Source organism: Scomber japonicus, chromosome 18 (assembly GCF_027409825.1).
Source record: "Scomber japonicus isolate fScoJap1 chromosome 18, fScoJap1.pri, whole genome shotgun sequence".
Taxonomy (NCBI): domain Eukaryota; kingdom Metazoa; phylum Chordata; class Actinopteri; order Scombriformes; family Scombridae; genus Scomber; species Scomber japonicus.
This window is the reverse complement of record NC_070595.1, coordinates 22,935,634-22,961,828: the sequence shown is the minus strand read 5'-3', so window position 1 is coordinate 22,961,828 and position 26,195 is coordinate 22,935,634. Positions and strand designations below refer to the sequence as shown.

The 26,195-nt window shown below is 41.7% G+C and overlaps 1 protein-coding gene across 2 annotated transcripts; it reads left to right on the top strand.

Annotated features, from left to right (window-relative positions):
* Nucleotides 1-415: 415 nt before the first annotated feature.
* On the top strand, nucleotides 416-26,190 carry arhgap44a (Rho GTPase activating protein 44a). 2 transcript variants are annotated; one of them, XM_053338426.1, is made up of 21 exons: nucleotides 416-710; nucleotides 11,312-11,351; nucleotides 11,902-12,021; nucleotides 12,143-12,219; nucleotides 12,392-12,503; nucleotides 12,691-12,767; nucleotides 12,888-13,002; nucleotides 13,178-13,246; nucleotides 13,447-13,528; nucleotides 13,943-14,070; nucleotides 14,802-14,913; nucleotides 15,387-15,468; nucleotides 15,642-15,722; nucleotides 16,501-16,614; nucleotides 16,708-16,799; nucleotides 17,496-17,679; nucleotides 18,808-18,996; nucleotides 20,113-20,625; nucleotides 22,413-22,558; nucleotides 22,661-23,062; nucleotides 24,819-26,190. In XM_053338426.1, the coding sequence occupies exons 1-21, from the start codon at nucleotides 658-660 to the stop codon at nucleotides 24,971-24,973; spliced, it is 2,943 nt and encodes a 980-aa protein (XP_053194401.1). In that variant the 5' UTR covers nucleotides 416-657; the 3' UTR covers nucleotides 24,974-26,190. The 2 variants fall into 2 exon arrangements, with proteins under 2 accessions (XP_053194401.1, XP_053194402.1); XM_053338427.1 differs by lacking the exon at nucleotides 20,113-20,625.
* Nucleotides 26,191-26,195: the final 5 nt, after the last annotated feature.

Below are 26,195 nucleotides of genomic sequence, written 5' to 3'. Positions count from 1 at the left end.
GTTATAATATGATAGAATTGCCAATTATATCACATTAGTGTAATCCATGAAAACATGAAAAAAATACATACAATATTTAATTTCTATCACAATGTAAATTTTTGACCAAAAAGATTCATCTGTAATTGTATTTTCCAACGCACTTGACTGACTTTCTTTGTTATCAATTTCTCAGGGTTTCATCAACATTATATCACCATTACAATTTTTATAGCCAACTGATAAAGTCTAGGTTGTTAAATTAGGTTTCAACACGCTTAAACGTATATTAAGATGTGGGGTAACGCCTTATAGTCCTCTGGGAACCATCAAAAGTGTTTGCTTTTTTTAAAGGGCCGGCACTGATTTACTACATTTCCCACACTGCATTGCTGCGCAGCCGCTACTTGTCACTGCTGTCGCTCTCTCCCTGTGAGTGCCCGCGGTGAATTGGTCCCGCATCCCTGCGCAGGCAATGGGGCAAATGTAGATGTTTCTTAAAAATCCTTTGAAAATATGTAATCGTGGAATATGTTTTTGGCGTTGGCAGGTTGCGATGAGGGAAGGAAAACACGGCAGACTGGATTTTGTGCTGCACCTCTGTGGAGCACGGACCGTTATTTTGAGAGAAATAATGCGGAATATTTCCCCCTGTAGGTGTTAACGCAGAAATTCAAGATGAAGAAGCAGTTCAATCGGATGCGACAGCTCGCCAACCAAACGGTGGGAAGGTAAGGAAACCCTTTCCGTGCGCTGTTCTCGCCGGGCCAAGTCAAAGGGAAAGAGAAAGTATGTGCATCATATCCATGCAAATATGCTTTCTATTACAGGCTCTTTTATTATGCTGAATATGAGAACAGACAATGCTCAGTGCAACCTGACTATAATTGAGAGGAACAAAGAATAGCCCATATTCAAAACGCCTTTAGTGCTCCTATGCGTAATGTCCATTGGAATTGGCTACCGCATAGGCAGCGTGTAGGCGCATTGCTCCAGTACAACCTGCCCACGGAAATACATTAAATATAAAGGATCGCAGTATCACAGAGCATCACACAGAGACGAGCACCTCTTTAACGTCAGGTATCATCCCTGGAGTCTGAAAAGAAGATGTTATTGTGAAGTTATGTGTTGATTAAATCTACCCCCTGTCACCAGACCTGTCAATAGATGAATATGATGCAGATGGATGCGGTGTGTGCTGCGACGTGAGGGAAAATGGAAAAGGCGCAATGTTTTCATTACGCAGTACTGTCAGCTGTTAGGGAAGCACCTCCTAGGCGTGGGTTACCAAGTCCACGAATTCCTGAAGGTCGTGTTCCGCATCTGGCATTTGGCCTAACAAACATACTTCTTGTATGAATAACGTAATCCGATTTTTACCCATAAACATAATGCTTTATCATCCTATTAGTTCCCAAATACCAGATCCAACAAGCTAACTAAATGAGAGGTTTATGTGGAAGGATTTTCCATCACTCTCCTCACAGGTGTACAATCACTGTGTCTTCTATGTCCTGTCCTGCATCTGGCTGGTTCTGAAATTCCTCTCCACCTTCACGAATAGATGCTTTGTGACCTTTTACACAGGTCCTATGGGTTTATCATTCTACCCCCACCCTGTTTGGCAGAGCAGCTTGTCAAGCAGCATTGGGGCAGAAGGTGTTCTTTGCTCAGCACCAGGGGATTATGACCAGGATGTGTGGGTCATTATTATTACAAGGTTGTGTGAGTGGCATGCACACCTTACACTCTCTGTTTTTGCTATCATTGTCAGTTATCCCTTGGTTCAGGCTGCTTATTTCTAGCTCCAGTCTTTCTATAATGTGTGTGACTCAGAGAGTGTGTGTGTGGTGTGATTCTGGTGTGTGTGGGCAGGTTGTGGGTCTTCATGTGAGCTGAGGAGGTACTGTATATGCTGTATGTGTGTATGCTTATATAACCTAATTTGAATGCATTCCCCTAGTGTAGTGCATTCCAATGCTGTTGTAAGTATATTCTTCTCATACTCTGAAGCTGTCTGTCTAATAGCAGTAACAGTAACCTGCTGAGGTGGTCTGTCTGTACCACTGAGCCATAATGAGCAACAGCATTCTCACTGAACAGTACTGGCCACCCTGCTACTGTGCATAATCCGAATTTCAGCATTACACACTGTCCATTGCTTCATACTAAGGGGAGCTTCTATGACACAATATTTGATATGAAGTTTGGATCAGTGCGAGAAGTAACAGGTTTACCTTCTGTTGACCTTGAGCATGCTCATCCTGTGGCTGTGCCCTAGTGAAAGATGGAAAGAAAGGCAACCAACTCTAGCAACCTGGGCTGGCGAGTTAAATTACAATGATGCAAAAACACACAAAGGTTTCTCCTTATGGACAAGAGTTGTGATTGATGCTAACACTACTTCATCCCAGAGTTTGTCCACTCAAATTAGAATTACATGCAGTCACTTTACGATAAAGTGATTTAGATACAATTGTCCAATAAAACCTGTTTTTTTCTTGGCCATAAATTAAATCTGGGGGGATCTGTGCTCCTTAATAGTCAGGATGATGTTCTTGTTTCTTGCCATCTTGTTTTGCATGCATTTGAAGTTAGTTTCTCCTCTATTGATAATTTGAGGAAGGTGTTTTGCTGAGGTGTGGGTCATGTGTGGATCTAATTCTGAATAGCTCTTTATCATGTTTGCATCCTCACCAGAGAGTGTGATAATGACCCTAGACAGTACCACCCACGGAGGAGAAATGTATAGCATATATGTGCTCGGATGCATGTTTGGATCCATGTGTCCTTGCACACACACGCATGCCTTACTCTGTTAGTGCAGGATCAGCGAGTGGAATCAGACAAATGTGTGTATGTGCAGATTAATGAGGCAGCTAAACATAAGCATTCACACAAAAAAGTACACTCCAGATTTTACTTCACACAACACTTGAGCCTCTTTTTTTTCTGCAGAGGAGAATGGCATCCTAATTGTAAGGGTAATGTGGTGAACTCATCCTATGGAGATAGTGTGCAACTGTGCTATGTTGACTTTTCATTTTCTCTGATCAATAACCAGGCTCATTGTAGCAGTGTAAATGTTACCCTGCATTAGCAAATCCAGAAACTGTCTGATAATTAAGAATTTCACCAGAATTATATCAGAATTATGCTCCACATTTGCTTTTGTTCTGCTGACTGAAGCTTCACTTATCTTCAGAGAGGAAAGGGGTTATACTGTGGTTTAAGCATTTGACCTCTCAGCAGTCTTGGTGGAGCCATTAATACCACTGACCCGTCCTCAGTCTCTTCTAACCAATTTAACAAATCCAGAAGAAGCAGACCATCATGGTGGAAATGGCATGAGTTAAATATCTGCTTACTCCTCTCGTCTCTTTCTGGCATGCAATATCAAGTCTTTCCCCATTAACTGTATTAGCAAGTCTTTTTTATGTGTCTTATGTGATAGAGATTGAAGGTCCTCTTTCAGTGGGGGGTTGGTGATCAGGTGTGCTGTGTCAGCATCTCTCTGGCCCTCCAAGGCTGCTGCTGCTGCTGCCGCTGCTGCCGCTGCCGCCTGCTTGGGTGACATCCATATCATGTGATCTGCAGCTTGACCAATCACCTCTGTGGAGCAGTTCACTTCATACTGGAGGATGTGCAGCCATGCATACTCTATAGCTTGAAGAAATGTGTTGTGGTACAGTGGAAGAGACAAAAAGGGTGTCAGAGCTCTGCTAAGAGCCAGAAAACATGCCTGGCTTTGTGTTTGCTATCATTTTGTTATGTTTTGCCAACTTAATCTATAACTTCATCCTTAATTAAGGCCATCATTTAACTGTAGTTAATTCATTTAGAAGGCTACTGAGCTTGTCTTTAAAAAGCATTATGATTATTTTGATGGTCTTATACAAGCCAGGAAAAGATTACTTTGCTTCAGCCATCTCCCACCCTCCATTTCTCTTGACCTATTTCTCTATTCCCAACTCACTGCCCTATCTAGGTCTAAGATAGCCTGGTAAAAGATTCCATGATACAAGTCTATAAAAATGCAGACTTGTGCATGCCTTACAATAAATGACATTTTACACATGAAAGGAAAAAAGCAATATGAAACTTTTCCAATTCTTTATTCATGCATATTTGTAAAGGCCACCACCATCTCCAGCCTTGAACCTCCTCATAAATTGCCTCTCAGCCTCAACCATATTCACTCTCTGCATTACTCACCTGTATGATGCTGACTATCACCACTCCTGTGTGGTAATAGCAGGAGTTCTTCCTGCTTGTGCCTTTAGGGTGGGTTTTAGCTCATCACTCTATGCTGCAATCAGAAAATGGCAGCCGTTTGCGGGTTGGGGTGATGAGTTGTAGATGCTTACTCTCTCCTGCATCAACTCGCTCTCTCTCACTTTCTCTGTGTGTTCTTTCTACCAATGTCATGGAGTAGGTGTTCCATAGGGAGGATTTTGACAGGCAGAACATTGGGAGTTAGTTAGAAGGACACAGGAAAAACGTTATGAAATGTGTCTGTGGCTGGTTCAGGTGTACTTCAGTGTCGATGGACAGAAAATTACTGCTTTGTAACTGTTTTGTTAGTCAATAAACAGTTTGGTCACTTTTTTATACAAGTGCTTTTCTTGGTCACATATAATAGTAAATTGAATATCATTTGGTTGCGGACTTGACAAAATGATTCGTTGATTAATTGAGAAAATAATCAATTAGTTGTAGCCCTACTTCAGTGATAACTTTGCATGTTAATGTGCATGTACTTTTGAGTACTCAGTGTTCTTCCTTTGCTTTGATACTGACAAATGGCCATAAAAGTTAATATATGAATCATTCATGTATCCCTGAATATATTAATCTTGTACACACATTTCTGTTACATTCGCCTGTTTTTACATTTAGCACAGCATTAGCACATGAGTACCTCTTGGTAAGAATGTGCGCTGCATTCTGAAAGAGCATATGGTGGCTGACAGGTAACATGAGATCTACACAGCAACCCTGGTGAATGCCAATGCAGTATCTCCTCCTCTTCTCCTCCTCCACCTCATTGCTTTCATTTGCTTGCTTAGCAGGTGAGACAATGTTGAGCTCTCAGAGGAGTGGCCTTCACAGAGCACTTGATTCATTCCTCTCCTGAACTCTCTTTTGTATAGTTTCTTGGTTACTTGGTTGGTTGGTACTGGAAAGTACACTCTCATCATATTATGTGACAAGTCAAGGTCCTTTCATAAGTTTTGAGGTAATAGCCATTACCAATTAGAAATGAATCATTAGTTGTGTTTTCACATCATTTATCTTTATTTCAAGCCAGTGCCACTGCTGTAATTGTACAGTACTGTGCCATTCAGTGATAGTATCAGAGGTCCATGTTGATAACCCTCCCATAACCCCATCAGTGCCTCTCAGAGACAGCATACTACAGGGTAGAGTTAGTGATAAAGAGCCTTTGTTAAGGGGCCATTTTGGCGATCAAAAGAGAGATGATGTAATATCAGACAGAAGCGCTGTTTCTCCCTTTCCATGTCGCTGATTCCCTCAAAAGACTAATCTCTGAAAGAGCCCCTGTGCTGGCCCACTATAAACTCAGCAATAGTGTTTTTTTAAAAGCACATGCTGTATGAAAGAAACAACGCAGCACGCAAACAGCTTTAGGGATGGCTGCTTGATTTCAAGAGACTCGTACCCTCATTTGCACTTGATTTTCTCCCTTTCGATATGGCGCATGTTAAAGTGGTTTTAATCTCGTCCACGGTATGTGTCACGGGTGTTGGAGTTGAACAAGTCAGTTGGTTATGATCTCAACCCAACAAGAAGTAACCTTGGGGCCTGAAAGAAATGCAGCAAATGAATCAGACGCATGTCAGGCTACAAGGCATTCAGGAACAAGACAGGGTATAGAGGATTTAATATGCTAACCACTGACACAGTTTTTGACAAATAACTTCTCAAATGAAAGTATTAAAATAACATTATATGACACTCCTAACCTTTTTGATTATTAGGTTAAAACTATGATAATTAGATTGGACTGTATTTCCTATATACAATTGATTATGGAAGTAATAAACTTCTTGGTGTGAAAGTCATATATTTGCTCTTCATAAACAGTTTAACCTAGCAAAAGTGGTGCTGTGTAAGTAGTGTTGTAAAAATATTCACAAAGCAATTACTGATTTTCGCACATAGTGCTCTATGCACTTATTTTAATTACTCTAATTCCTTAGTGGTTTACTACCCAAGGCCTTAGCTACTGTGCATACAGTTATCTACTATATAAGTCTGAGTAATAAATAGCTATAAGTTAGAGTGGCTCCCCTAAGGAGACGGGTGACTCCCTATCAACATGCCCACTTCCTTCCATTCAAGAATGCCAAAAGGCTCAAAACAGGAAGCGCTAATCCACTACTAAAAAGTTCCTGTTTTGTTTACCTCTCATTGCCTTAGCTAGACTTCTTTATGTTAAATCTGAAAAAAATATTCTCCATCTTCCTTTACCATACAGGAGTGCTAAAATGTTTCATTTGCCTTGGTTGCCTAGAAACACTCATTTGGTATTAACTGTTTCATCACATTCATTTGGTTTGCCAGCCCATGTTGCATTTTCAAAAATGGTGGGGAAAACCATTTTTTAACCAACCAAGAAGGATCTGAATATGTTTTCATATATGGCCTGGCCTAGTGCACACATTTATCTTTATTGCCTCTATCTACTTCGTCTACTTGATGCTCCCTACTGGACGTGTGACATTGTGTGTGCGTGCATGTGTGCGTGCGTGCGTGTATGGGCAGATGCCAAGTGTAAAAACACAGTAAAGTCACAGCTCAGAGTACCTCTTGTGGAGATTATTCACCATGAATAAAGTTATTAGAGATAACTCACTGCTTGTGTTTCCAGTGAAATGCTGCTGAATGCTGCAGACTCTCCTTCTCTCCCTCTCTCTCTGGACATGTGTGTGTGTGTGTGTGTGTGCGTGCGTCGGTGCATGTGTGTGTGTGTGTGTGTGTGTGTGTGTGTGTGCCCGTGCATGTGTGTATGTGTGCATGTGTGTGTACACTCCTCTCACAGTTATTCTTGCATACTTAACAGAACTGTGACCTAGTTTGCTGGACAACTACAGTAAGTGGGTTTTTCTGTTTTAGTAACCTTGTATCCCATCAGCCCTCCACCTTGTCATTTGGGAGGAAACTGAGCAGGCCTCTGGATGCATTTGCACGGCAAAGGTCTGTAGAAAAAAACATTTAATGGAGAAATATTCATACTGTAGAGCATCTCTTGCAATGAACTCTGCTGTGTATCTTTGTTGTGTGGCTGACTGTGGATCTCATGCCAGCACTCTAGGCTGTGTAGTGCCCTGCTGAGGCCCTAGGCCACCATTCTGCTCCACTACCCTCCCCTAGCAGCACAGGACCTACAGTACCATCTAGAACAGTTCTTCCAGAACTCAGTAAGCACCTTTGTTAGTCAGACGAACCTCAAGTAGACCTGTAGACTGAAAGTGTTACAGCAGACCATTGACCAACTACCAAAGCAATATGTTCAAGACTACGGATGCTATTTTATACACATTTTTATTATGTTGACATGGATTATTCATGCTTTCATAAACCAATGCATAGTGCTTGAGGGCTGAGCATGCGGCTGTCCAACATTAACATATCTCAAGATAGAACTATTTATTATATAAGACATATTTGTACAGAATGTGCAGCTGAAATGGTCAGCTGGGTATATAGTACACACATTTTAGTGCTCACTCTATGGGATCATAACAAAGTACAGTGTCTAAGGTTCCAGGGAAAATATGCACAATAAATTTACATATCTCTGCAGGAAGCTAAGCAGATTCAGACTCTTCTTCTTATCAGCACTTTGTTAATGTTGACAGCCGTGGTGGAGAGGGAGTTATTCAAAGCCTGGCAGTTGATCTCTCTATATAAATATTGTCTTAACTAATTCATCTTCTTCCCGTCTCTGCGGTCAGCCATATTTGAATTGCATAGATTTGTAGTTCTTCTTCTCCCTTATGTATCACAGAAAAAAGAAATATTTTGTCAGTTTTTGGAATTATTTTGTATGTGTTGGTCTGAAAGCTTATAATACATTTCAGCGTTTTTACTTCAGTAAATTAATCTGTCTAATGATGTGTTTGCACATGTGTGTGTGTGCTTGTGTGTCTGTGTGTGTGTGTGTGTGTGCATGTTGTATTGAGTCATCAGCAGCTCCAGGTAAAGGAATGCCTGCAAAGTGGCAGATGGTTGGCGTGAGCCATGAGCACACCGCCCACACGGCTGCCAACTCTCCCACGTGTTTACTTTCCTCCTAGGACTCATTCAGCACACTATTTGCTGAGAGGAATCGCTCTCCTATCCTCTAAAATCTCTCTCAAGTTAGCTTACATTAAGCAACTCCAACACCCCCATTAGAGCATATGCAATGCTGCTTTGTCTCTGTCTTCACAGGCCGATTATGTACGATGCTGCTATCCTAAGAGGAAATACCACTGTCTGAAAACAAACAAGCCCTAAGAGCAAGACAGTTGGCTGTCTTTGAACCGATCTATGAACATAGACTTCAATCTCTTTGAAGTCGAGGTCATAATAGTTATATCATCTGTGGTCAGTGAGATTGCTAGATATCTGTGTTTTCATTCCCATGTTTTACTCATCAAATGCAATTTACTATATGTGTTTTTTATCCACCCCATGGCTGACACAGTATCTACATTCACAAACTTTGAGGAAAAACACTCCCAAAGAACAATAGGAATGGGAATTCAAACTTTCTGGCATATGTTGCTGTCATATTGTCAAGAGAGTTTGATGATTTAATAGTGGAGTCCCTCATGCAGCCAGACCAGAGGGCCTCACAGGTTGTGCATCTGTCTCTGCCAAGCATCGCTGATAGTCTAGCTTCTCCACTCCCTGTCACTGCCAGAACTACTGTCCCATCTGTGCTATGGGCCCCTATTAGGGTCCCTCAGCTGCCCGAGTCTCCCAAGGGCACACCTCAACCAGCCAATCTGAGGCCAGATAGACAGTGACAAGCCCACAGCTGCATTGCAGACCTTCAGGCTACATGCTCAGCATGGAATACATGTGATAGTTCTGCCTGCAAGGTCCTTTATAGAACATAATGATGGAGTTTTAGAGATCTTTTAGAGGCGGTTGGGGTGCTGCAGGAAAACTGTGCCAAACTTTGTGCACTGCACAGCTTGGGTTATTTTTGTCTCCCTTTGTCATGCAATCAGCTATCTGCGATCACACTTATCTTTACAAATCGTACCACACCGTTATCGTTCTCTCTCTCTCTCTCTCTCTCTCTCTCTGTCACACACACACACACACATGCATGCACACACACATACACACACACATGTATGCACGTGCACACACATTTCCTGTATTTTTTTCTGCTAGATCAGTGACCAGAGCACTTTTCCATGGGGCTGGCTTTGATTAGATGCATTGGTACAAGGTTTGACCCAATTCCCATGGCTCTACGCTCACATCTTGGCACAGAGACCAGTGATGCAAATAACTGACATCATTAAAGTTCAGCTTTCTGTTGTTGGCGACGATGTATGCAGTATGCATAAACAACTGCATGTCAACATTAAACAGATGCACCACAGTCCATTTCTTTTCTGCCATGTTCAGACTTTAATTTTCTTCATTGCAATTGCACTGAACAACACAGAGCCGCAGGTGGTAGCGAGGCGTCATACATGAAGAGAGCATTTTAGTTATGTGCTGCAGATGTTTTGGTCTGGCTGTTGAATAATAGAGCACAGACCAAAATCTTTCCCATTCTCTTGGTCAACAGTAAATTAAGATGTTTTCAAATTAATACAAAAAACCTATTATTTGCAACTGGCATTGGCATGGACAGGGCACAATGGCAGGAAGAGGTTCTGCAGACAGGAAGGGGAAGTGCTGAGAGTATGTGCACCAAAGTGTGGTTGCTGGGGGTCTGCAGGTCTGGTTTTGAAGACCTGCAGACCTTCAAGAGGTCAGACCATATGCCCAAGCAATCTTTGCCCTTAAGCCCATTTTGAGCAGGAAGTACGTTATCATCCACTCTGATCAGGTACTCTTGATACTTTCTGGACTGTTGCTTTAGATGTATGTGTGTGTTGTTTTGTCTTGTAGGTATCCAAGTACATTTAAAGGAATTATGGAAAACAACCAATTTCCTGTGTAACATATGCACACCTAGAGACAAATTGCCTTTTTTTTATCTTTTCTTATGGGATTATAAATGGTATACTGAACTCTGTTGGGAAATCTTCTTGCTGAGAAAAGGACTAGTGTTCAATTGTAAGCTGACTGAACTAAGCTGACACCATATATTTATATCTAGAGGTTTGCTCTTTTCTGAGCTTATGGCTCATTCACTACTCTGGATGAGTAGTTTTATCTGCTTCATCGGCAATGCTGCTCTGCCCTCTCCTTCAGTCTTTGGCTAAGTCCCCAGTCTGCTGGATTCACAGTAGGAGGTGATGCTCCTCAGTGGGAACTGGCATATTTGAATCAGTGGCCTTTGCTCACTTTGCTCCAACTTATTCCACTCATGCTGGTGTTAGAGCACTGTTGCATGTGTGCAGCATGGATAGCTTGCCATATCATTAATAACTTGTTCTTGTGTATTGTCTATGAACATGATTGAAGCAGACAAACACATGCATGCACTTTCAAACCCACACACTTACTCCACAGGGACAGGTGCATGCGTGTGGTCCACCCAATTTCTCTGATGATGTGGAAAGACTCAGTGAATCAGTCCAGTGCACAAACATCATTTATTGGAATACATTTGGACACATGTGAGGCTTGAAGAGAGTGCCTCAAATCGCAGTGGCACAATACAACTAGCGTGTCATCATCTTTGATGAAGTGTTTTATGATTTTTTTTAAATGATTTTATTTATTTTATTATTATTTATATTTTACCATGTTTGTCATCAAAAAAGATCAAAAGATCAAAAAAGATGATACAAATGATGATAAGAGGATGTGAATATCTCAGACCCTTTTTTGTGTCTATAGGGAGGAACATGTTTTCTGCTCTCACGTGACAGTACAAACGCAATCTGTAATGCTCATCATCGGTCATCACAGGCTTGAAGCTTGTTAAACGACCTGAAAGAATTTATACAACGACATTCAATTGCTGTGACAGAAATGTTTTGTTTTCCTGACCTTCCACAGCGCTGTATTAATTGACAGGACTGTTATATCCAGTGGAAACTGAAGCATGCACTGTTGCTCATGAACAATTGTTTGTTATATTTCCCCAGACACCCTAACTCTTTAAAACTTTATCTTACAGGGCAGAAAAAACAGAAGTGTTAAGCGATGACCTTCTACAGGTGAGCTGTGGTGTAAGATTGTGTGCGTGTGTGTGCGTGTGTGTGTGTGTGTGTGTGTGTGTGTGTGTGTGTGTGTGCGTGTGTGTGCGAGCGCACACACTTTTAAGTAGGACAATGACAACACCTTCAAACCTGGTGACTGATCACATGATGGTCTTTTAACAGTCAGTTCTGTCATTGTGAGTTTGACTACTGTACCTCAACCAAAGAGTATTTTGTGGCTTAGATCGTTTCCTTTAAATAATTGGTAGAGGCAGAAAGAAATACATTCAAATATTTCACAAAAAATTATGTTAGAGAAAAGTCAGAAAACTAAACAAGAAGTATTTGAAGAAGAAAAGTTTCTTCTTTCTCTTTTCTGTTCCTTCAGTCATGTCACAATGTCAGATACTCTGGCCCCAATCTGGACTACAACTGTATGCATGTAGATTTGTGGATGTATAATGCTACATGAAAAAATGTAGAATACATTCTTGTGTATGGGTGGTAATTTGTGTGCTTGTGCAGCTCTTGTCAAGTATTGATTGATCTCTGTGTGTGTGGGTTCCAGGTGGAGAAGCGTCTGGATCTGGTCAAACAGGTGACGCACAGCACTCACAAGAAGCTGACTGCCTGCCTTCAGGGTCAGCAGGGAACTGATATAGAGAAGAGATCTGTCAAGTCACCTTCTGTGAGTAAAGTGATATGATGTGATGTGTTATGATGCAATAAAACATTATACTTGTATAGCTAAACCTATTGAATGAATTCTTACAGAAGCTCTTGTCATATTTTTTCCTTTCTTTTATTAGAAAAAACTACCGCTCACAATCCTAGCACAATGTATGGTAGAAGGGGCTGCAGTGTTAGGGGATGACTCTCTCCTGGGGTAAGTCACTATACTGTAGTTAACAGGCCTATGCTCACACACTTCACTTGCCTACAGAGTCATATTTAATTATTGATTTGACTATTGAATTCTTCTCTGTCCTCATTACCCTTGTCTGCATTTTAATTGCATTTGATTGCCTGTGACTTTGTATTTGGCTGTCTCCAAACAGGAAGATGCTGAAAATGTGCGGGGACACAGAAGAGAAGTTGGCCCAGGAGCTCATCCAATTTGAGTTCCAGATAGAGAGAGATGTAGTGGAGCCTCTCTATGTGCTTGCTGAAGTGAGCCACCGCTGTTGTTACTTAATGCACCAATTTAAACATTACACCTTCACTCTGCAGTCTGTCACTTTTTTTATTTCCAGCCTTATTAACAGAAAATAGAAGAAGAGCGTGATTTTCACTTACATACAAGCGTTTTTATTCTAAGACATGACTTTAATCCTCTACATTATTTTCTCTTTTGTAGGTGGACATTCCCAACATCCAGAAACAAAGAAAGCACTTAGCTAAACTTGTCCTCGACATGGACTCTGCACGGACAAGGTGACCAACGTCCACATTTAAGAGCCAGACTATCTTGTTAATTTATTTTAAAACAAATGTTTTCAATGTAATGTGCAGGAAGCATGAAGTAGATACTTGTTTTTACTCCCATATCTATAGATTTCAGCAGTCGTCCAAGTCATCCAGTCATCCAAGCACTCTACAGCCTGGCGCCAAGTCCGAGTCCCTCAGAGAGGAGATGGAGGAGACAGCCAATAGAATGGAGATTTGTCGGGTGAGTCCCTTATGAGAGCCACTCTTATATCCACCACTTTTGTTTTCATTTGATTTACAACATTCCTGCATGTATCAGATGCAAATTGACCACTATACCAGTATGGTGTTACAGTTTTAAGTAGGACTGAGATCATTTTGTGTGTAAGACAGTTTCACTCTGCTTTTTGTTTCAGGATCAATTGTCAGCAGATATGTACAATTTTGTGGCCAAAGAAATAGACTATGCAAACTACTTCCAGACAGTAAGTATAAAGTATCATCACAGTTGTAATTGCAGAGGGAAAATACTGTTTATACTGTACTTGTACTTCTTTCTGCAAATAAAATAGTTTGCTTTTACTCATAGTAACATAGATTATATATATGATCTAATAACATGACAACAAATTACACAGTACACATTTTTTATAGTCTCTTCTTCTCCTGCTGTCCCCATCCACAGCTGATAGAAACACAGGCAGAGTATCACAGGAAGTCATTAGAGATCCTTCACAGTATCCTGCCCCAGATTAAAGCTCACCAAGGTGAGTCATACACTGTGTGTGTATGTGTAGAAATGTTCTCCAATTCTGCACCTGAAGCAATATCATGATGAGAAGTAAACAAGTTAATAGCCCTGACGTGTCACATAGTAATCTCATTAAGAAATAATTAGCCACAGTCATGTTTAAGCTACGGTTAGTTTGCAAGTGCTAAACCAAACACGCAACTTAAACATCACATTTTTCCTAAATAGTGAGTTCAAACATAGAAATTTAATCTAACTCTAAAAGTTGCAATAACATGCAGTTTTGATGTAATTTATTTACCGTTCTCACAAATAGTCTCCAAACTTTTTATACAGTCATTGGTCTGAAGTTGTCCAGTGGGAGATGTAACTAAGGTGCGTAGGTTTGTTTGTGTCTGTGTGTGATTCTAGCTGCTGTTTTGTGTTGCAGAGGCGTGGGTGGAGAAGCCATCATTCGGCAAGTCTCTGGAGGAACACCTGAATATTAGTGGGAGAGAAATTGCCTTCCCCATCGAAGCCTGTGTCACCATGCTGTTAGAGTGTGGCATGCAAGAGGAGGTAGAGGACACAAACACATTCATACACACACTTCTTAGGCATTTTAAGTCTAGGCTGATCTGCATATTTTTTTATATTTTCTTTTACATGAGTCTATGCCGTGAAAGTGCTTCTTTACTATTATTACTACTATTTTCTTTATCTATAAAGTTGGCACACACATGCACATAGCGATTACAAAAATACCACAATATTTAATGTTATTAGTGTAAAGCCCATGTTAAAGAACAGGGTTGTTGTTTCTCCCACAACAGTGTAAACCTTACTTTATCTTACTTATCTTTGTCAGACACCATTGGTCTCATTATCAAGACCATATGCTGGCTCTCATCTTCTTGACCTTTAAATTATCATTTTTAAAAATAAAGGATGGAAAGGGAGGACAAGTAGCAACAGACAGTATTTGCACAGGAAGCAACACTGATTGTGTGCCTTTAATTTTGAGAAACATACACTAACAGAACTGTAGTTGTGAGATTGAGGTTCTTACTTGTTTGTGGTCATTAGCCCAATTAAAATCAAATGATGGACTTTGAAAAAAAGTCTGCATTAATGTAAGCTTAGCCTGCATGTCTCGTAAATGTTAAACTAAAACATGCAAAGGCTCCTGTGTTGTTTATTATCTATCAATGTCAAGTGCACCACAATAAATGCTATCCTGCATTTAAGCACAGGTCATGTTGCATGTGATAATTACAGATGGTTAAGTGTTTCCTTTGTGTGGGCTGCAGGGCCTCTTCAGAGTAGCTCCATCAGCCTCCAAGCTGAAGAAGCTGAAAGCCTCCCTGGACTGTGGTGTTCTGGATGTGCAGGAGTACTCCTCTGACCCACACGCCATCGCAGGTGAACACCCACACATATGCTTTGTTCAAAGCCAATTTCTATAACAACAAGCTCTACACTTTTCATTGCAAGTCAGGAAGAAACAGTAAAATATCCCTATGCATGTTTTCCCATGATGTGCAAAGCACATTTTTACTGTAGAAAGGTTATTTGATAGAATTTGGACCTAGTTTATGCAAAATGTGCTTCTGTAGGCTAGCCTAACATTTCTGAAGCAGTCTTCATCAGCTCTGCCCCCAGTACCCTTTTTCTGAAGGCTTTCTGCTCGGATATTGCTGTCCATTTCACACATTAGCATGAAATCTGTGTTGAGCAATCTGAATCTGGCAGCTGCACTAGCTGCAAGGGCCTGTTGGAGGGGAGTGGAAATGTGGGGCATGGCCTCGCCAGTACTCTGAAGAGAGAAAACAACCCTCCTCTGCTCTCAAAAAGCTGAACAGTTTTTACTCCCTCCCTGTTGTTCTCAACCACAGGGGCTCTGAAATCATACCTCCGTGAGCTCCCCGAGCCATTGATGACCACTGAACTTTATGATGAATGGATTCAGGCTTCCAAGTGAGTGGCTGATTTCTTATTAAAAGCATTTTCTTGAATTATGCCACTGGCCATGATGACAGAAAATGGTCCAAAATCTTGACGCAGGCGGCCTTAACTGCCACAATGAAAGATGATGACATTTATTAAGAAGTAATACAAAAATAATCCATAATGATTTTTCTATTCCCTAGCGTTCAAGAAATGGACAAGAGATTACAAGCACTAATGGCAGCTTGTGAAAAACTCCCCACAGACAACTTGAACAATTTCAGGTCAGTCATTTTACTGGCCCACAAAGCTTTTTAAGAAAACAAGGAAAAAACCCACCACCAAAATCCTCTAAAACTGTGTTATGTTAAGGTGGAGCATGTAGGTAAACCTATGGTGGCTGCAAAACTTGCAAAAAACTTGAAACACAGCAACCTCCAGGGAAGAGATCCATTCACTATGTAGAGTTAAAGGGCACATTCTAAGGTAACGAAAATAGTGATTATACACTAATTAAAACATATTTATGAGTATTATATTCCATTTCTGCCAAATCAGTTCCACTAGATGCTGCTAAATTCTGCACACTGCACCTTTACGCAAATTACCCACAATCAAGCACAGATAGTAATATCCAATTGTGTTGCACCATCTACAGGCAAGAAAAATAACATTGGTATTGGGTTTGAGCTGCAAACATACAACTATCAGACCCCTCACTGTAGGCAATTACTTTTACAGTTGTAGGATTATAGGTTGTGCAGCTACAACATTATTATGTCTATATATGCACGTTTAAACTGCTGCTACTAACCAACATTTGGTTGCTCAGACAGGTTGGGATGTGTAGAACTGCAATTATACAATTGCTTTGTGGAATATCTGCAACCAAAGCATTTGACAGTTTATGAGTCAGTTACAAAAAGGAAAAAGCAAATCTAGACAATCGGCTCTATAGGGTTGGTAGTTGTGTGGAGCTTAGAATATTCCTGGCAAAAAAATTAAATCGGTTATAAACTGGTTTTAAGATGTACCTTTTGATGTTTTATTTAAATCCTACAGATATTTAGTTAAATTCTTAGCAAAGCTGAGCGAGTATCAAGACGCAAACAAGATGACACCCGGTAACATGGCGATTGTCCTCGGCCCTAACTTGCTTTGGACACACACCGAACCGTATGTATTCTTAACACAATTTTTGTACATGTGTGAAATTATGCACCTTGTTACATGATTATAATGTAGCTCAGTGCTTTCTCTTCTTTTCAGGAACATGACAGAGATGATGACAACCGTGTCACTGCAGATTGTTGGCATCATTGAGCCTATTATTCAGCATGCTGACTGGTTCTTCCCTGGAGGTGGGGATCACATATTATGTATGTAATATTGTAGTTGGGCTGGGCACCATATAATTTTTAAATTGAATTATTGGATTCATGTTAAATACTATGAATTACAATGCACAATTTAGGATGTTTTGCTCAAATTAATCAAATAAATGTCCAAGTGTAATTTTTTTTTCAGATCAATTAGTGAAAAACATGTTTTCTATACTTTTATGTTATTTATTTATGTATTTATTCAGCCCTATATGATTATGAGGATATCCTGTGATATCACCATTGTTCACATACAAAAACACCTCAATGAAAATACAACACAACAAAAATGTACATAAAGACACTACAGTACACTGTAATAATAATAATGATGATAATAATAATAAACTGCCTGTGAGTGCCCAGCATAAATCATTTCTGAGCATGACGAGTATTAATTTGTAGCATTGTCTGACAGCTACAGTAACATGCTTATTCTATGTTTACCGCTTAAAGAGTGTCCTGTCATTCATTATAATGGATCACTTCCATTTTGCAAGTGTCATATACAGTATGAATACCATTGTGTCAAGATCTACACTTTTTAATGTTGATTTTATTCATCATATTTTATTACTAATTGAAGGAAGAGTTCAGTAAAGCAGAATGTTACTCTCAACTACTGCTGCAAATGCATCATATTATATGCTAATGGTGTGTCTTCTCCTCCCTCAGAGATTGAATTCAACTTGACAGGCAGCTATGGCAGCCCAATACACACCAACCACAACTCCAACTACAGCTCCATGCCCTCTCCAGACATGGACCAATCTGAGCGCAAGCAGCAGCACGACCAGAGCCGACGCCCACTAAGTGTCGCCACTGACAACATGATGCTGGAGTTTTACAAGAAGGATGGGTATGATGCCAAGTGCATCCTTCTGCTGCCTACCTCTCACTCTCTCTATCCCTCTCTGTGCTCTTCTCCTTCCACCCACGCCTCCTCTCAGGCATCTGATATTGAATTCTTATATTTGAGGAAGGCAACACTTGCACATTAAAAATCCATTACCTTGGTGTTGTATTTACACATCCTGTAATCTACAGTCTTCGCTACAATGAGTCAGCCTGTATAGGCCACACAGGTGATGATTATACTCTCACCTACCAATAATTTATGCACATACAACTATACTCCCCTATTATCAGAATTCATCAATAGGAGAGGAGGCAGAAATCTACACTCATTTAAATACATGGGGCAGAATTGCCTTGAATGGCATTGTCTCCATAGCAACGAGGCTCTGATGGAAGGCTGCTGGCTACCTCTTTTTTCTCAGGAAATATTTCTCCAGCACTATCTTCCCATCCTCCCACATCCAGCTCCTCCTTCACAGTCTGGCTAGGACGTCACCTGGCCTGAGTCATTCGACCAGCCAGTGGAAAATCACTGGCAGAATTTGGACCAGTGTCTTAACCAAAATACTTCTATTAAACTAAGAAAAGAGCTGTGATATTATAGGGATAGTTCTAAGGCTGTGCATCCCATAATCACCGAATATGAGGTGATAGAGGATAGCTTTATTAATCTGTCTGTGTATCTGTCCTAAGACTGAGCAAGTTTAAATGGAAAACACAAGTCTCTAACTAGTGCTTAGTAGATAAGTGTAGGCTGGTTATTTGGCCTGACATCCTCTCACCTCTCATCCCTTCTGCTCCCTCCTGCTACTGTGATCTAATCCATCAGTCATTTACAGTAGATTAATAACATCCACAAACATACTATTTGTTTCCATTTTAGACCCTTAGTGTCACATCCCTGACATGGATCCAAACTCAAATTTTCTTGTCTGGTTTTGTGAACCATGTCTGCATCACTTCTGACCTCATATCCTTTTTTCCTTTCTCCCCCCTACTAATGCAGCATTAGGAAGATACAAAGGTACTGTATCATGCCTTTTCCCCACTTCTTTCCTTACTATCCCCACTCACCTCTTAGTGCTTTCCTCATCATCATTTATGACTCTGTATATGTATCTGTCTCCAGTATGGGTGTTCGGGTAATGGATACCTCCTGGGTGTCTCGTAAGGGCTCATCCACACTGGCACGCAAGACCTCCTCCACCCCTCCGGGCATGCAAGGCCTGAGCTCTCCCGCGGACACACTCATCCCAGAGCAGCCAGGAGAGCTCGCCATCTCCCCGTCCGCAACACCGCCGCTTGGAGAGAGGGTTGGGTAAGTCACTGTGGAGACGCTGTTTCCCTCTTCCTCATGCACCCACTCCTGTTCATTTTTATTGCCATCACCACCATCATCACCACCATCATCAGCCCTGCGTGATCGAGATCCTTGGCTTTGTTCTTCATACTCCCATTGATTGTCTCTGTCACCACCCTCATGTTTCTGATATTATTATGATTTCTCACTCTCTGAATTTCTTCATTTCTCATTATGGTTTGTCAGGTTCGTGTCACTGTGGGTAAAATTTGAAAAGGATAATGACATTTTATGAGGTGTTTTAGTCCAAATGCTATATGGAAGTAGTGTTTCTGTATATGGCACAAAGCTTCAAACTGCAAGTCCTTGTGAGCATGCTAATATTTAATATATCCTATCAATGTGGCTTGGCTTTCTCAGCTTTGGTCGTGAATTATTTCCTTTTCTGTTGACACTCAGACTGATTTCACCATTTTTTCCGTATGATATGATTATCATAGTTACACACATGAATAATCACCTCATGGTTGCTGGCTCTGCCTGTGTGGCAGACAAGAGATAATATGGCTTCTGGCTTGGCTGGCTTTCCCCTCCTCTGCTGTGGCTCTTTCAGCCAATGAAAGGGTTTTGTGTCTGTTTCACACTGTCCTGGGCTGACTGCAGGACCTGCAATGCAAACAAGTCATATACTGTAGGATGAAAGCAGCTAGGGTTACCATATGCAGCAGAGAGGCGATATATAGTCATCAGCTCAGCTTGATAATGTTGTAAGCTGCAGACCAGCACTTTGGCTCCAGAGACAGATCCTCACAGCTCCATGCAGTGTGCAGACACAAGTTGATCACAGAAGGAGTCCTACACACTGTATTCCTTTTTTCCTTTGGCAATAAAACTTTTTTTCCTTTGCTGTTTCTTTGTGCTTGTCTTTGTATTTGCACTAAGCTGTGTGCTAAGCTTGGTGCCCACCACCCACCTGAAGTGCAATTTCTTTCTTTTTTTCCTTCTTTTTTTGACTACGGACCAACTAACAAACTAATCATCAAAAACAGATTATCCTATATCGCTCCAATGCGTCTCCCTGTTCAATCACTAGAGCTGTGTCTTTTGTGCTGTCTATTCTCTTAATATCTACAGCTCAGACAACGTGTCGCCCAATCGGCCGGACACCTCTCATGCCCACCCACCCCCAGGGGAGGACCGGCCACCCCCCCCTTACCCCATCTCCTCGTGCCACACTGCCCCCCACCTCTTCTATCCCAAACCCCCACCCTGCGCTCGCCCTGTGGCACCGGGTCCAGAGTCCCAGCCCCCTGCCTCACCCCCACCCCCACTACGCTGGTCTGGCTTCATTCCCCCTGCCCCGCCCCCTTCCTCCTCTTCTTCCTCCTCCTCCTCGTCTCTCGACATCAATTCGAATCCTAAACCCAGCTGTCTGCACTTCCCCAAGCACAGCCCGCCTGGTGATATGTCGCATGCCCCCCCACCAGACACTAACGCTTCACCACTCTACATCAAAACCCCCTTGGTACTAACCCGCCATGACCAGTCCCTTGGCAATCCCCCTAGCCTCCCTTCTTCCGCGCCCCCGCCCCCACCGTGGGCTGCCTGTCCATGTGCCCGAGAGAGAGGACCCCCCAGGCTGACTAGGTAAATACAACACACCCATGGCCACTAGGGATGCATCACAGAGTGGCAGCATTTATCTCTCCTCTCCTCTAGCTCGCTGGCTCATATTTTCTTTTTGCTTTTTGTTCCGCCCCCTTTAAATTACATACCTCCGATTTTGTAACATTCAGGTTGTCCAGGGATGCCTCTCATGGGGGTTGCCTAGCAACTAAGGATGTTACTGGCTTATATAGCACTTTATTTGATGCTGGTATTGAGTGGATGATAAATACATGAACATTGCTGCATATGGCTATCAAATAGCATATGAATGTATTTATTCTACAGCGTGCAGCAATATTTTACTAACCAGCAGAAGGAACCCATCACGTTTTAGTAGAAAGGTAGTACCCCATTCGCAATAATGTCTTGGTAAGCTTCATGCAATAGAAGCATCTTCAAGCTAACTGCTGAGTTTGTATAGAGTGACTGTGGCAGTTTCCTGACTCATAAATTGTTGGTGTTACAACCACACAGGACAGTGGGAATTATTACAGCAGTCAGAATAAGCTCGTTTGATAATGCTCCTTCATGTGACTCCGTGACTTCCCATTCAAATGGCTAATTTTTTTTTGAAATACACAGCTCAAAGTGACAGCAGGAGATTGCAGTTAATTAAATGTCATATTCCTAAATGTGACAACTACATATACTGCAATTTGGGTGCTGTTTGTGGGTGTAAATTCAAATGAGTCAAGTCTTGTATTTGCAACTACACTATGCCAGTCTATATTTTTAACTATAATCTCCTTAGTGCACTCCACTGTCTGTATCTGTGCTTACAGGATGTACAGTAGGTGTAGATTTAGATGATGCTATCTTGTTACATTCATTCTGCTCTATTTCCTGTTAATTACTACTACTTATTTATATTTGATGCTGGATATAAATGGATACAAGCTCATTTGCACAAGCTCGATTGAAATCCTGTGAGTTCAGATTCCAGCTGATCTGTAGTTGAATCCCTCAACATTATGAAATTGCCTTGGTCCGAAGCTCCCGTATACCGAGAGTTTATACATTATAATAACTAATTTACTAATTTAAACAAAATTGGAATAGTTTATAGAAACATTTTATTACTCATAATACAACCCATCTGACATGACAAATCTGTTCTGGCATTCTGAAAAACGTCTACTTTATTAAAACTGAGACCTGTGTTTTATAAATGGCACATCATTATTATATGAATATGTACTGTATAGTGGAGGGTGATGAAATGTTGAGAGATGTTTTGGAAATGTTGGTCGGGTTTGTCAGGTACCACCTGTGTGGTTAACAATGCCATCTAACTTTATTATTATTGCAGTTAAAGAATGGTTGGTCAATGTTATTTTTGTCAGCAAGAAAAAGGTGGAACTATTTTATAAATGCAAGACTAGATGCTCCATCATCCTCTAACATTTGAACATTCAAAGAGATTCACGGCATTGGGGACTTTTGTGTACTTGTGTCTAAAACTGTGAAAGCACTGTTTGATCTATAAACGCTGTAAGAGTTTTGGGTCACTCTCCTTGATGTAGCCCCGGTTGGTGCAATTTTTGGTATTTTAGAAAACTTTGCTAACATTGGTAACAGTGGACTTAAAATACTCATACATGATTATGATGATGATGATGATGATGTTGGTGGTGGTGGCTGGTGTGGCACTGAAGCGATAAAGATGAGGTATACTGACATTTCAGAGTACTTAACTGTTCATATTCATACTGTGTGTGATACCACTAAAACATACATACAAATTGAATTATGTCTGTCTTTTTCAGTTCTTTGAAGAGTAAAGAGCTGTCCCCTGTAATTGGACACAAAGCCATCCAGGTGGCAGGTCCAACAGTACCCCCCAACAGTAGTCCTCAGAGCTGCAGCCAGTCCCCCCACTCCACAGAGCACAGTCCACACACCCTGCGCAAAGGTCAGCACCTCTCTTATTCTTATTCTTCTTTTATTGGTTTTCTTCTGTGTGTGTATTGTTATTTTTAACAGGAGACAATAATATGACTGTGTGTGTTTCCAGGTTCCAAGAAGTTGGCCCCTGTGCCTCCCAAGGTTCCCTACGGCCAGTCTGGTGGGATGTCCGACCAGTCGACAGGTCAGCCGTCACCAGTCAGCCTGTCCCCCACCCCTCCTAGCACCCCTTCCCCTTATGGACTGGCCTGCCCCCCAGGGCAAGTGCCCCCATCTTCCCCTGGGCAGACCCCATTGGGGGCGCCTCACTCCCTTTCGTCCCCGCCTTCCCTGACTGGAACGCTCACCAAGTCGCGGCCTGCCCCTAAGCCTAGGCAGAGACCCAGTCTGCCCCCTCCTCAGCCGCCAACAGCCCCCCCAGGGTTCACTAGCTCGGCCACGCCCCCAGTTCCCCAGCCCTTGGAGCAGGGCCTTCTGGATGGACTGTCTCCCGGGGAGAGCATGTCTACAGGTAAACATCATCCCTTGGCAACAACTCCCCCGCCAACACCACAGGTGGGGCTGCAGCGGCCCTCTCTCAGACTCGCTGTTGCTCTGTCCAATGGAGACGGTGGAAGAGTGTAGGACTCTGTAGGACTTATCACTGTAGATAAAAAAGACACCTGTCCCCTTTATTGACTGTTCCCAAATGAATGCCTGAATGAATAAAAGTTGCCTTTTAGACACAGATGCCTGAGAATGATAAAAATGTAAATAGTAGCATTTTTGTGCAATTGTAGTAAGCAGATCTTCTGGCCTATGTATTCATTGCTTGTGTTATGTGATGATGTTTCCGGGTAATGTGTGGAAACATCAGATAACCATAGCTCGTCCTGCTTGTATGGAAGTTGCCATTAGATTCATCATGTGCTCTCTGTTTATCTGTGTTACCCAGACCCCCACTTGGCAGAGGTAGGTCAGAGGCTTACTGTACGCAGTTCACACCAGTCCAGTCTTTCTTTTTGAGTAGCAGGCGTGGACACCTAGCCAGACAAACCCCACAATATATCTACCGTATGATGTTCTGATGATGAGGTGTTCTGTCAATATATACCAATCATTCTGTCATTTTGTTATATTTATCATTCTCTTGTTCCCCCTGCTACTATTGTGTACCTTGCAGCTGTGTGAGACCAGGGATTCAGTGTGGGCTAAGTGTGAGGGGGACTTTTAGGGTAAGCCAGACCGCCCCCCGCCCCATGCGCTCCATCTCACTGCCTGGCCTCGTGCTGTGGTTGCCTCTGGGGTCTCCTGCAGCCTGCCTCAAACATAGCTCATAGCTGTAGCTCTCAATCAGAACGTTTTTTCTATTCACTCCTAACAGGTTGACATTATTGTCCTTTTTGCATGGTGTTGTAGTTCAACTGATGACGCATGGCTCAAGGACTTCCCAGAGTGCACCACTCTGCGCTCACATTGCAGACACCGTCGCTTACAAAGATCCATCTTAAAGCCCCCCTTATTTTTTCCCCATTCCCAGCCCTTTGCTAGCAGACATCCCCCTCTAACGCCCCTGCCACCGGTATGGGCGGGTCACAGGTAACCCCCACTCCTCCTTTGGCAGGTTCATTGCTTTTTATAACCTCTGCTCCCTCTTATTGCACTGCCACGTTCCATCTCATTCCTACACAGGAGTAGCCATCAGTTTTTGTCTAGACCTGCTGCTTTTAGTAAATGCAGCAGCTCTTTAGAATACCTTTATTTAGAAAAAAAAATTCCGGTCCTCATGAGTTTCCATTGTTACTTCAAGCCTACTTGGTGTCTTGGTGCCATTTTTCCACAGAGTTCCACACACATCTTGTTGCCTCTGTGTTGGTTTACCTGGTTGTAAACGTGTACAGTAATGTGTCAGTGTGCAGTCATTTTGACCTGTTATTGTATTTTATCTGACAAAATATCTGTTGTTGTCTCAAAAGACACAAAAAACTGTGACATACCACACTAGTCAGTAACAAGCTCATTCAGGTGTGACTAGCACACACTGGAAAACATCCCTGTGTAGAATGTGAAGCACATGTAATCTACTGATTCCTTCAATCAGGGTAAACATCATATGCCACTTACCATGAGTTCAAACCCAAAAAGATTAATATTATTTCTGCTCTCTTCCGTTTTTTACACCCCATTGCCATCATCATTATGCCCTCTTCTCTCCTTCTCTTGCTCATCATCATCATTTCCATCATTCTGCTCATCATACTCACCTCTCCCACCATGCTCACCATTAGATATCTTCAATTATGAAATCCCCTCCATCAATGTCAATCTGGACAGCCTCATCGATGAGTTCAGCGGTGCCCCCTGCAGAAGGTCCCTGGCAGTGACAGACTCTCCAGAGGGGGATGCTGTGCCTGAGGAGGAACCCCAGAGCACCACTCTATGACCTAAGACCCTAAGGCATCACAGCTTACCAGCACCCCTATGGCTGTACATAATCTTAACTGTCGCCGCCAAGGCCTGATGGAAACACCAATTGGCCTCACCAATGCCCACCTGAAACCAGAACTTGAACCCTCCCTCATATCTGCTACAGGCTGCAAAGAAACTTCTCTCTTACAATTGCTCGCTAGTACATAAATGTGACTACAGAAAAAACACCAAATGCCATAGTGGAGGAACAGTTGCCTTTAGGAGGAAAGACTGGAATATAGATGAGTATTAAAAGATTTTTTAACTGTTTCCTTTTTTTCCCGCTTTTTCGCTCTGTTCATCCTTGTTGTTTGATGCAGTGGTCTGTATTTCTGTGAATTTTTCAATTTCTTTTTGCCTTATTAGAACATGCAATCAAATTGCAATATGATATTCACAAGTTGTACAACTCTTGGTTAGGGAAACTCAGAGCCTGACATGGTTAGGAGCAAAGCCCATCCTCAGGGTGAAACAGAGAGACAGCATGAGAGAATAGTCTTGTTATATTGCTCACAGGGTATTCAAGCTTTGTGCACATTAGGAAAATGCTGAGCCCTAGAGACAGGTTTCGCATGCAGGATGAAACATTTAATGTAGTTTGATTATTATTGTCACCTACAATTTTGACTTCCCGTCTTTTATCACACATTACAACTGTATTTCTTTATCTTACATTTACCTACATACAGGTAAACTCACTTTAACTCACTTTGTACCAGCACAGTATGAGAAGAATGTTATTGTACATTTTTGAACTTTCATCTCTTACTCAGTTATGAAGACAGCACCATGATGTGTTTGCATGAAAAGCCAATATGAACAAACTGCTTTTGGATCAAGGGCGTCAGAATGGCAGTGTTTTATTTTGTGTGAGTGAATTTTTGTTATTGTTGTCCTTGGAGAGTAAATTTAGACCACCCGTGTGCTGTTACAGTGTGATGATAATGGATGGATGACTCTACTACACTGCCTTTAGGTTTGTACGTTCTCTCTCTTAACCTTGTTTCAAGTGCTTCAGGTTCAGTGACCTTTGACCCCTAGTGTAAATACAGAGACTGTACATACGTTGATGTATATAAATCTGAGAGGAAAAATATATGTAAAATGCATATCTTGAATATATATAATAATATACAGTATGTGCTGATATTTATCATGTGTAGAAAGTGTAATGATTAAAAATGTGACGTTTTTTT